Source organism: Myzus persicae, unplaced genomic scaffold (genome assembly GCF_001856785.1).
Source record: "Myzus persicae strain clone G006 unplaced genomic scaffold, MPER_G0061.0, whole genome shotgun sequence".
NCBI lineage: Eukaryota > Metazoa > Arthropoda > Insecta > Hemiptera > Aphididae > Myzus > Myzus persicae.
Genome location: NW_019103895.1, coordinates 1 through 13,089, shown reverse-complemented (window position 1 = coordinate 13,089; position 13,089 = coordinate 1). Strand labels below are relative to the sequence as shown.

General features: G+C 29.9%; 1 protein-coding gene across 1 annotated transcript; it reads right to left on the bottom strand.

Moving 5' to 3' along the window:
* Window positions 1-4,548: 4,548 nt before the first annotated feature.
* LOC111036038 (SWI/SNF-related matrix-associated actin-dependent regulator of chromatin subfamily A containing DEAD/H box 1 homolog) lies at window positions 4,549-12,044 on the bottom strand. Its single transcript, XM_022317926.1, has 17 exons — window positions 11,823-12,044; window positions 11,566-11,710; window positions 11,200-11,306; window positions 10,901-11,132; window positions 9,924-9,996; window positions 9,654-9,816; window positions 9,395-9,582; window positions 9,143-9,342; window positions 8,944-9,082; window positions 8,738-8,873; window positions 8,535-8,672; window positions 8,173-8,466; window positions 7,968-8,102; window positions 7,692-7,909; window positions 7,427-7,609; window positions 5,076-5,185; window positions 4,549-5,000 (listed from the first exon to the last, which is right to left on the bottom strand). Exons 2-17 carry the CDS (start codon window positions 11,708-11,710, stop codon window positions 4,924-4,926), a joined length of 2,538 nt encoding a protein of 845 aa, XP_022173618.1. The 5' UTR covers window positions 11,823-12,044; the 3' UTR covers window positions 4,549-4,923.
* Between the last annotated feature and the right edge of the window lie 1,045 nt (window positions 12,045-13,089).

Here is a 13,089-nt window from a genome sequence, read left to right as displayed (position 1 = left end):
AACTTTATAAGTATTGTAATCTATAATATTAATTTTATGATTATAGGTACTAGATAGTAGAGATTAGAGTTTAAAATAGAAAAGTGAAAACTATTAAAAACAAAATAGATTCAGCAATTATAATTTAACTATTTATTATTTATTATTAAATAACACATTATAATAGATTGATAAATTAAAATGTTGCCCTCCCCCCCTTGAGAATTTTCCTATGGGCGCCCTTGCGTGATAAAACCGTTATATTTTGTAAATTTGACTCTGGTCATTTTTACCGCCAAAATAACGTCAAGTGACTGCGAGTCTGTGAAATCCGTTTTATTTTGTCTAAAAACGTATGTCAACTAGAGAATTAATAACATAAGCGATCTGGTTCGATTGAGAATTTTCTCGACGGTTGGACGGTTTTACCTATACTTACGGCCTGTACTGCTGACACATACTCGACAACCGTTTTATTAAAAGCTCGACTACAGCTGATACATCTCAACAATTGATTTATAACATCGAGATTCTGTCACTTGGATTTAAATTCGCTCTCGAGGCCGGTAAAACCACCGACGCGAAAAAGGTTCGACCGAAAATCGGACGGAGAAAACGACTCGTGTCTGACGAACGTAAACAAATTGTGGTTACAGTCGCCCGTAAATGTACTACATTACCACATACCAGTGTTTCTCAACCTCCATTTACGACGACACCCTAATTTAGATACAAAATAAAACCGGCCAAGTTGGACTCGCACACGAAGGGTTCCGTACCATTAACTATAATAAGAACGGCAACAAAATCATGTCTGTTGTATGGGAGTCCACTTAAATATTTATTTTATGATTAGTATTTGTTGTTGTAGTGGCAATAGAAATACGTCATCTGTTAAAATTTGAACCGTCTAGGTCAGTGGTTTTCAACCTGGGGGTCGCGAATGATAGGTTTGGGAGTCGCCAAAAATAATAGATGAAATTATTTTTCCATTTTATTTAAAAATAAAATATAGTTAATTATGTATTTTTTTTATATTTAAATTTATTGTATATGCTTGTATTGTTTTAAAATAATGTTGTATTATGAATTAATTAAATTTTTAAGTGTAAATTAATCAAAATCGTATAACATAAATATTTTTTCAGTAATTAAATCAAATTTTGATGAATAAAACAACATTTTTTTTGAAGGGGGTCGCAGTATAAAAAAAAATAAAAATGGGGGGTCGCCACCCAAAAAAGGTTGAAAGCCACTGGTCTAGGTCACGGTTCATGAGATACAGCCTGGTGACAGACGGACGGACGGACGGACAGCGAGTCTTAGTAATAGGGTCCCGTTATACCCTTTGGGTACGGAACCCTAAAAAAGGTGACTCACTTGAAACAAATAATGAAATGAGACATCTCCACAATGGGATTCTACCTTAAAGTCCGGCGAAAAAAATTTCAATGTCATGAAAGTCCGATTTTTTTTATTATAATATACATTTATTTAGAAGTTAATTATTTGTTTATGTACACAATATTCTACTTTTATGATATACAGTGAAACCTCTCATAACGAACACCTCTAAATAGCGGAAACCCCCGAATAGCGGACGTTTTTACATTTTTACGATTTTTGTATAGTAAAACCCCTAAATAGGGGCCAGACACTCTAAACAACGCACACTTTTAGGGTAATTTAAATTTTGATTTTGACAATTGTTCTCTTAAATATAAAATAATCGTGAGATACCTAAAAAAAATAACAATCTACCTAATCTAATTTGCTTACTGTATATTATTGCAGCGTTCCCAAATTGTGTTCCGCGGAACCTTAGGGTTCCGTGGACTGTGGGAGTCGTGGGACAATGTCAAGGGTTCCGTTAGATGTATGAGATTATTGAGAAAATTATGTTTATTTAATGTTTGTTGTTTAAAAAATGTTTGATTGAAAATTTTTTTTTAAACTAAGTTTAATAATGAAAAGTCATTAACAGTATCATTTAAATATTATTTGGACTTGAGAGTTTAAGGAATTGATTTTCCTTTTTTAATTTACAAAAATTGTAGTTGAGTTGGATTAGACATTAAGGTTTCGCGAAACACAAACAATTTTTTAAGGGTGCCGTGGTCGTAAAAGTTTGGGAACCGCTGTAATTATTGTACTACATATATACCTACAGTGTAGTATAGTATTGTTTATTTTATCCGTCCACTATCGCGACGTTGAAACCATTTTTTCGATTCATGTTCTGTGAAGTTATCTTACTCGTATTTATTTGTGTTTAAGATTCTATAACACACGGACGTGTTCTTAAACTTGTGTTAGTAAGATGGCTAGTAAAAGAAAAAGATTAAGTCTAAAAGAAAAATTGAGATTCTTGAATTTCGATCGCGTAATCCAAATATGGGTATTCGTGCTTTCGTAAAAAAGTTTAATTATAGCAAAACACAAATCGCAGAAATCATAGCTAATAAAGACTCCCTCTTTACAAAACCTGGATTGAAAATGGATAAGAGAATCGAAATCATATTATTTTAAATAAACAATAATATGTACAATTGATATTTATTTATTTATTTATAATTACAATAATACAAAATATATTAATATATACATACCATTAATTATTATATTACACATATACATACCATACCATACATATTATATACATGTTGTGCATATTACGTAGTTATTTTTTTTCCTTCAGAATAGCGCACACCTCTAAATAACGGACACAATCAAGGTGACCGAGAGTGTCCGTTATTTGGAAGTTTCAATGTAGAATAAAAGTGCTCAGTCTGTGTTTTGTATCGTATAAACGCTGTACCTAACTGTGTAACCGTACATTTTGTGAAAATCGAGTCAGATTTTTGCCGAGGCGATTATAGTGGTCTTATCTGGTTGAAATTTTGAAACTTTTATGGACACAAAAGTATAAGACGTATATAACAATATACTGCATAGTTTATTGGTTTAATAATTATTCAACAAAAAAAAAAGTAGACTACATGTTTTTTTCAGTTAAAAATAACAATGAAATAATTCATATATAACAGAAAATGTAGCAATATTAAAAGAACAAATTATGGCAGACTCCCTACTAACAACTACAACTAAAAAAAAGGTTGTTCAAACCTGTGCGGCTCCCTGGACATCGTGGTTTTGAAATTTTTCGAAAAAAATGGATCTTTCTTGCGATAAGGTTCCCGCCTCTGTTATAGGGTTTGAAGTCAATGTTAAATATCGATATAAAAACCATCGAAGAAATCAAAATCATTTTTTTTTTATGATATTCAAAATTCATGTTGAAATCAACACAATTTGAATTTAATAATTTATGCCAAAATAATAATCATATTATATATTTTTTATAATAATAAACCAATCGATTTAAAAATAAGGATTTATACCGCGGTCATACTTTACGACTTTACGAGACTTCGCAGACGGATATTATCCATAAATTGCAGCATCGGATGAATAAATGTATCAGCATATTATACGACATACGTTGGTAGTTGGTTTTTTGTCCCGAAATATAAATAAAATACATGTACTTAACTAGAAATTAGAATCTAGATAATTATAAAATTAAATAAACGTATTATTCTCTTTGGGTATGCAAAAGTGGACATAAACTAGGCCAGTAGTTAGTTAAAAGATAATTAGTTTTATAATTAACAAAATAACTTCTTAATTTAAGTACCTACTATTAGCCGTTGATATTAATCTTGACTTTATATAGTTGATTTGAAAATGAATTGGTTCGACGTAGATAATTAGTTGATTAAACTGTTTTATCGTAACATAAATAATACTACATATAACATATTACATTAATTGAAGGAATGTAGAATATTATGTATTTTTCTGGTGTTTTCCACCGACAGCAGAGGAGGCTCTGGTTGACCAATACTTCTCCTCTGCTACCATTGTTAATTGACAAATAAAATCAATTTATGTAAATTATTATCCAAAATTACACTGTAAGATTAGTTTATTATTAAAAATAAATATTAGTGTACAACTGTAAAATTAAAAACAATACATCAGCTCTAAACATATAGACTCAAGAACTATAGTAAAATTTTTTATGAAACACCTGTTCTACCAATGTAATAGGAGAAGAGTAACAAACGTCGATAAGTACCGACGAACTATGTGTGTGATTACTGATTACATATTCAATATTTTAGAGCATGATGTTTTTACAGTTAATAAATGGCTTTATTTTATTTTATTAAAAATGTAATTTATTTTATTTTATTTCGACCAATGGACAATTGGTACTAGTATTAGTTATTAAACTGCGATTGTCCCATGGTCACCTTCCGACTAAAAAAATAAAGCGCTTCATCACTTAGAGCAGTAAAAAATAATAATAAAATAGGATAAGGTATACATTTTTTACAAATTGATATAAATAAAACTAATATACAATTAATAATTTTCTAGGGTACTAGATAGGTAAATATTAAATAATATTATATCTGAAGAAAAAATTAATTCTACTGCCCCTCCCCCCTGAAGTTTGACATTTTAGCTTTTACTTGTTCTAAATCAATGATTAAAAAATAATTGATACTTATTATCCATTTATTCATAACATGATGTATATACATATAATTTTAATATTTAAAATGTAATATGAACGATATTTGTAAAAATAACATTGATTAAAAATACCGATTTACCAATGACAATGTTGTTTTGTTTATGGAAATTGTTTTTAAAAAATATCTAACTTAAATTGTACAGTTGTTTATGAATATCGTTATATAAAAAACGGTAAGTTTAAAAAAATAAATAAAATAGATTCAACCTAAATCTTGAAATCATAAGAAAAAAAACTTTGATAAGTTTTTTTTTAATGTTGGCAGTACACTTGAAGCGTCCATAAACCAGCTTTCTATATAAACAGAAGTTATAAATCAAACAGTAATACAAATTGTATCATGACGATACATCTTCAATTCCCAAAGATATTTTTAATAATTGAGCCATCGTTTTCTTATCAGGCTCTTCATCATCTGGTAAAAAGTATAAAAAATGTCCTTGTATGAATAAAATACTTATACAATTAATAATTATTAAATAAACCATACCATTTCCACCTCCTGTTACTTGTTGTTCAAGATTTAATTTATCTTGTGCTACCTTAAACATGGATTCTTCAACGGAATCTTTACTGATAAATTTGATCACTTTGACAGGTCTGAAAAAGATAAATATAATTCATTCAATGATGCATTTAACACGTTGACGCCATGTGACCGCCAGCAGTCATCTTAATTCTTATATCTTTTGTGACTGCCACGCCACATGGCCGCCAGCAATCATAAATGAAAATTTTAAATGATTAACTTTTCCATTGCGTTACAATAATGTACTAAATATAGCACAGTGGCCTAGTGGGAATAATTACAATTCACTTGGCGTTATAAACATGTTATTTTTATTTTTTAGATAAAATGGTATATACAAATAAGGTTTAATAAGGAAAAATATGTTTGGTGTCAATAAACAAATCCTATGTCTAACGGCAGTCACATGGCAGCCAATGTGTTAACATCAGGATAAGATAGGTTTATATATTAATAGGATAAGACGTTCAGTCTACTAGCATTAATCAATTATGAGTTATGACGGCAGAAAAATATAATTGCATATTTTAATCAACATAAAAATTAAATTTATCATTAACAAAGTATTTTGATTAACATTTTGATTATGATAGACAGAAAAATATCTATTTTCATTTGTCACATAGATAAATGAGTCATATTATAAATAAATATTGAAATAACTAATAAGTTATTGTAGTTAAATTCTATGTAGAATAGTAACAATAATATTTTTTCATAGTTATTGCGTGACTTATTCCTAAGATGTGACCAATAAATCAAAAAATTCTTAATGATAACTTTGTAATAGTTGTAATTAATAAATGTCAGCTAAAAAACTAAATATGATAAATTGATGTTACAATATATCATAAGGGTAGATGAACTTCATACTTATCTTTAACCATATTTGAGTAGCTTAAACAACTTATACATAAAAAGTAATATCTACAATTATTAATTAAATAAAATAAAACTTATATTTGTCTATAGTTTTAAATTCTATATTTCTATGCCAGATTTCTTAAACTGATAAGTTATCTTTAGTTGCTTTCTATATATTTTAAGGTAAGACAGTGGACCCCTTAATTTTTATTTCAGGCTGTGACTAAATCTCAACAAGTTTGTTAAGTTCCTTGAAGTACACAAAAAAAAAATCTAAAAATGTAAATTGAAGACTGTAGGGGTCAACCATATTCATACTATAATGCAGGCAACATGTCTAAATAATAAACTGGGTTACAACCAAGAAAAGAAATAAATATTACCCCAAAGCTAGTTTTTTTCTCTTAAATTTACAGCATATTAATACAAATATTCTGATTCAACTCATAGGTAGAATATTTTAATAACTTATTTTAAATCAAAAATTTTCAAATAAATCAATACTATACAATAGTTTTTAAGAGATGTTTGTCTAAGTCTTGGTGATAAATATTTAAGGTGGTTTATTGGTAGAGATAAAGACGAGTTAATGCTATAGACTAACGTCACGCATAACGAGTAATTACAGGGTAATAACAGGCGTATAGACCAGGTACAGGTTATACACAATATATGAGGGATGCGATGCGTTTAAAGATAATAAACATGATGCTAAGTAAATAAAAGGTTAGCATATTTTAACCAAGTCGGTTGTTTCTCGGAAGTACTATAATAATACTTAATCACGTATAATAATTTGTTGGTGCATAGTAATCTTGAATACCACTTAATAGATATTTGACTATACACATTGAGACGCCCAGGATGCGCACTCAGGGCGTGGGCCATTAGTATTTCCTGGAACGATAGCCGGCGGACACAGCATCCATGGGAATGATGCTCATACCAAGAGGGTTAGAAGAAGTAGAGGGTAGGCCTACATAGGAGACCCCCGAACAGCCCATATTCAGATGTAATTTGACCAGACGAGTCAGAGCACCTTCAAGCTAGTCAGTCTTTTGATTGTATTATTTTGGACTTAGAATAATTTCGAACAGTTAATTATTTGGACTTAGAAAATATTCGAATCAACTCAATATTTCTCTGAACACTGAATAATTCTCTGCGACAAATATTCTGGCACAGATTATTCGATCCACAGTTTTAAATTACATTTGTTTCTTTTATTAAATAATAATAAATACTACATCATACACCAAGCATTACAATATTAATTAAATACACCTCATCCTATTCCTCTCAACGACACCTGTAGTCACCAGACCACTACAGCCCATTAGAAACCTATATTTTGGAAGGAGTGGTCAATAAATAATAATATATAATACAATGATTATTCTAGGGATCGCACTAAACAAGAAAACCAAAACATTTATTCAAAAACTCACTTAGTCTGCCCAACTCTGTGGCACCGATCTTCTGCTTGTTTATCATTGTAAGGATTGTAGTCAATATCATGTATGATGACAGTGTCAGCAGCTGTTAAATTAATTCCCAGTCCACCAGCTTTAGTTGACAATAAAAAGGCAAATAAGCTTTCATCCATATTATACAAGTCGATCATCAGCTGTCTATTTGTCAAACATACATGCATTAACATTGGTTACTAATAAATAATATATTTTTGAATTTTAAAGTATTGTTTCTCATTACCTTTCTTGGACTTGAGTAGAACCATCTAGCCTTAAGTAAGAATGACCACAATGTGACATGTATATTTCTAATAAATCTAAAATTTGTAGGAACTGACTGAATATGAGAACACGGTGGCCTCTGTCTTTGAGATCAGGCAAAATTTCATTTAAAACTTTGAATTTGCCAGAATCCAAAAACAATTGAATTGGAAGGTCATATCCTAATTTGCTCAGACACTGTAAGAGAGAGTAGAGAATAATTATTTAACAAAGATTAATCATACAAATTAAATACCCTATAGTCTGTACACAATTTATGCAAATCAAAGTCAGACATAAATGATAAATCCTCTGCAATGTATTGTTCATTTTTTTGTTTGTACGTCGGTTCTATCGCTAATAACTTGGCCATTTTATACAATTTGTCATCCTGAAATAAAAAATAAAATTGAACTTTCATAAATAGCAGAATAAATATTATCAAATAACTTACAACTTACCTCGAAATGATATCTCAATAAAAGTGGATGATTAGTCAATTTTCTCAACATCATTAACCACATCATATGACTGTTGTCTGATACTTCTTTGCCTCTGGTAGCTTCTTTAATCTCATCTACTAGTGTGTTATAACGAGTCTTCTGGTGTTCAGTCATGACAACATTGTTGACAACCAATGTTTTTACAGGCAGCGATTTTAATACATCTGCTTTTAAACGTCTCAACATGAATGGTTCAATGATTCGTTTTGCTTGTTCAATACGATGCATTTCATATTTTGAACCAGTATTTTTCTATATTTGATTTATATACATTTATAATAATATGTTAGACCTCAACTGTTTCTATTGTAAGTACTTACCGTTCCTTTAGAAAATAAAAATTTAATGTTATCCACTTTTCCTCGGAATAATGTTGGCATAAGAAATATTAACAGTGACATTAACTCTAACAAATTATTTTGCAGCGGTGTACCAGTTAACAATATCTTATAGTTGCCCTACAACAAAATCAATAACTATAAAGATAAATATTATTAAAAAAAACACTAAAATTATTCCCTACATTAAAATTAGAGAAAATTTCATAAGTCAGTGACGTCATATTCTTTAACTTATGTGCTTCATCGTATACAACATAATGGAATTCTTTAGTTTTAAAAAACTTTTTTTCCTCTGGAGAATTTGCTGCACAACTATAACTGTAAATACAGATTAACATCAAGAATCAATACGCATTAATACTCATAAAACATTATTTATTAAACATACGTAGTCAATACCACATCAATGTCACCAAATCCATTTCTTATCCATTTTGTTCGCATGTACCTTCTTTCATCCATTGATCCATGATATTTTTCAACTATCATAGTTGGACACCACCTTTTAAATTCTTGGTACCAGTTGTCTAAAATTAGAGAAAAAAAATGTTTCAATCATAAGACACACAAATTTATAAATAAAGTACCTAAAGTTGAAGCAGGTACAACTATCAACTGGGGCAGATCAGAAATTGTGCGACCAGTCTCCTTGAGATGAGCTAGGAATGCGATTACTTGCACAGTCTTACCCAAGCCCATTTCATCAGCTAACATCATATTGAGCTTTTGTGTATTCATTAACATGAGCCAGTTAAGTCCTATCATCTGGTATCCTGCAAGCTGTAACCTATCTTTTGTGTTAGTCAAACAAAATTACTATAAAAAAAGAAATATCATACTCTTTATTTAAGCTCTCTGGTTGTGATTTGATAAGCATGTTAGTGGTAGTAATAGAATTTCCATTTTTCAATGCTAATATTTCACATTTCTTCATTAACTGTGTGACGATTTCCTGGCAAGAGACCATGTGCATCACATTTTGTAAAGTCTGCTCACCAATAATGCGCGAGTTTTTGGCTTTGCAAGTCTGTTGTAAGAAAATAAGTATTATTATAATTAATTCACAACAACGTGCACATTTCCATGATTTCCACTTACAGCATCATACCAAGTTGAAAATGGTCTAAGAGCAACAATAGCATCAAATTTTTTAGTCGTCATTCCTTTCACTACTCTTAGTTCTGCTTCATTGGATGTGTTTAACAGTGCCAAAGCTTTTTGCCTCATTTCTGAGGAACTGTCTTTAACAAAATTCTTTTCACTAAACACAAGAACAATAAAAATTATAAATTATATAAATATAAAGCACGGTATATTATAAATTATAATATACTGTGATATAAACATAATAATTAAAAATGAACATACTCTTTATATTCATCATCAACCTCAGCATCAGAATCACTGTCATCACCATCAGAAGTTTTTATACGTTTCCTTTCTAAAAATACATAAACATAATTTTATTACTCATTGAAAATACTACATCAGCAAATAGTGTATTACAACATGGATATTATAAGATAAAATAAGTAAATTATATTTTAAAATAAATGGTGAGTATTAAACTAAGTAAACTTAAAAAATAATAAATTAATAAAATGCTGAATATATAACCTAATGCACTATTATCATTATAACAAGTGTTCATATTAAAAGTTTGAAAAGTATATGCAACCAATTAACTAGCCCAATTGATGACTATGATCATACTTCCATAACATTATTTTATTTGATATTTTGCTAAAACCATTTTGTACAAACCATGACAGTAAAATCAGATTAATCTATAACAGAAACTTATATGATTATTGAATATTTAGAAATTAACACTGAGTTATATATTAAATTAAACTATACATTAATTGTGCATTAACATACGTTTATTTTGTTTGAAAATGGTAATTTATAAAGTTACATATTTAGAACAAACAGTTAGTACTTTTTTAAAACTATTTATCGTAGCAGCTACTGTAATATACTATTGTGTATAATTTATTATATTTTATTAAAAAAGCTTTCAATTTATGGTTATTAATTTTGGCTTCAAATTTTACCTCAAAAATCCTTGCCCACTTAACAACGAAAGTTAAGAAACAGGTTGAAATATAAGGGTCTCCTTAAATGTTGACATTTGATGTTCATAACAATAATAAAAAGAATGTTTAAATGTATGAAAATGTATTAACAATAAAAAATTGTAAATAATTACCATGAGTTACCCACCACAACCCCACAATAATAATTAAATTATTAACAATTGTTATAATTGTAATATAAGTTGCTTTATATTTTAGTTTTAGGTATATCATAGTATTGATTTCGAGTATTATATTTGAATTTACTTTTAGTTTGTGGTTGTAAACGTTTTCTAGAAGGCATTGCAACAGGTGGTGGAGTTGCCTTTGGTTTATCAATAATAGATCGAACTTTTGTAATTTTCATGTAATCTTTATCACTTGTACTTTGATCTATATTGTTAAAAGACTTGATCGAACCATTGACATTGTTTAGTGCATGATCACTACTGCCATCACTAGATACATTATGATCTTCTGCTGTGTCTTCAAATTCAATCTTAATCCAACAAATAAATATTATTCAATGATAAGCTAATGTTAGATAATGGTGATTTTATAGTTACTTCTTCAATGAGATGAGAGCCATCTCCATTCAAGAGAGGTTCTGTGTTATCATCATCTTCATCAGATGACAAAATAATTGTTTGCAACTTTTTCTGTCTAACAAATACTAAAACATAAAATATATAATTTAATTTAAAGTTAAAACTGTACAATAAGAAATGTAAAAATTAAAAAACCACCTTATCATCATTAATTAAATCAGAACAATAAATAATGACAATTTCTGACGGTTTGAACATTGTTCCTATTTGATAATAATATGTGGAATAATTAGGTTAATCATAATCTATGAGTGCAGATTTTCCAAATAAAGAGGCCGTTGTAAAAAAAAAATGTATAATATAAACTTAAGACAAAACAATTACCTGGGGCATCGTCAACACACAATGATGATCCAGATGCGGCAGATTCATGACTGAAACTGGGCTTCTTGGAGAACCTGAACGAACGCAAGTCACCGAGAGCATTTGGACTGGGGCTGTCGCTGTCCCTGTCACCCGGGGTGCACATCTGAAAAATATCCAAACACTCTAGTTCGCCAGCAAAATATCGTGAACATCGGAAAGTGTTTTTCAACATTCTCGGCGGTAGTAAATCGTCCAATAAACGATGGCCCACTAACCTTTGTGTTCACTGTTCAGTAGCGTGCGGCAATAAACGCTGACGACGACCAGTGACCGCCGGACGCCGAGATCTATGAATTGTATTCAGGAGTGCCGTTTGCGGGCGGTTCGAAATTCAAACTTCGATTAGATAGTGTCGTTGAGCAAATCACACACAAACGGTCGCACATGCAACGATGCACAACTGCACAAGATCAACGGGGAAAATAAAATAAAAACCGTAGTGAAGGGAAAAAAAAACAAAAATTGATATAGCTTATCAGACCGCCCATGGAGGAATAAACAACGTATTCGTTATTATCGTCACGGTCAACTACAACTTGCAGCTGCTGCAGCAGCTGCTGATGATAACGCAATCGACATGCACGTTCTAAATATAGATAATTTTTGCCCTGATGGTTGGATGGATCTTGGATACATAAATACAGAAGCGTTGTACTGCCACTTACAAAAAAATATTTGTAACAATTTCGACTTATCAACTCGAAATTTCGACTTATCAACTCAGTGTTTCCAATTAAAAACTCTAAATGTTGACTTCCAGATTCAAAATTTCGACTTGGCAACTCGACATTTTTGCGTAAAAGTTTTTAAATATTTTGGTTAAGTTGTTTATATTGCTATATATCTTTCCCGATTACACAAAGATAAGAAAATACTATGAACCACGCCACCACGCTCTAACATATAATAAGCTAATGAAATAATGAATATTTATGTGGCACTGACTGACCATCATAAATTAAAAAACGGTTATGAAATAATTGAACGAGAGTTTAATTTTTAAAAAAAATATGAAGGGAGGCATGGGCGCCCGCAGGCAAATGATTTTTAAGAATCAAAATAAAAAAAAATATATATAAATTTGATAAGTTTCAAATTTTAAAATAAATTTGGGAAGGGGGGCATGGGCGCCTACGGGCAAATGAATTTTAAGAATAAAAAAAATAAAATTATGAAAAAAAGTGTATTAAAAACAAATCTTAAAGACAACAGTCTATAATATCAGTTTTCCTAAACTCAATGCTTTATTTACAATAATTAGATTATGAAACATTGAATATTTATAAGGCACTAGGTAGTTATCAAAATTTTAAAATGTTTTTAAATAATTGAAGTAGAGTTAAATTATAGAAAAAAAAATGTGAAGGGATTCATTGGTGCCCGCGGGCCAGTGAACTTTAAGAATCAAAATAAAAAAAAATATAAAAAAAGGGTATTTAATATAAATATTAAAGTCTGCAGACTACAATATCATTATTCCTA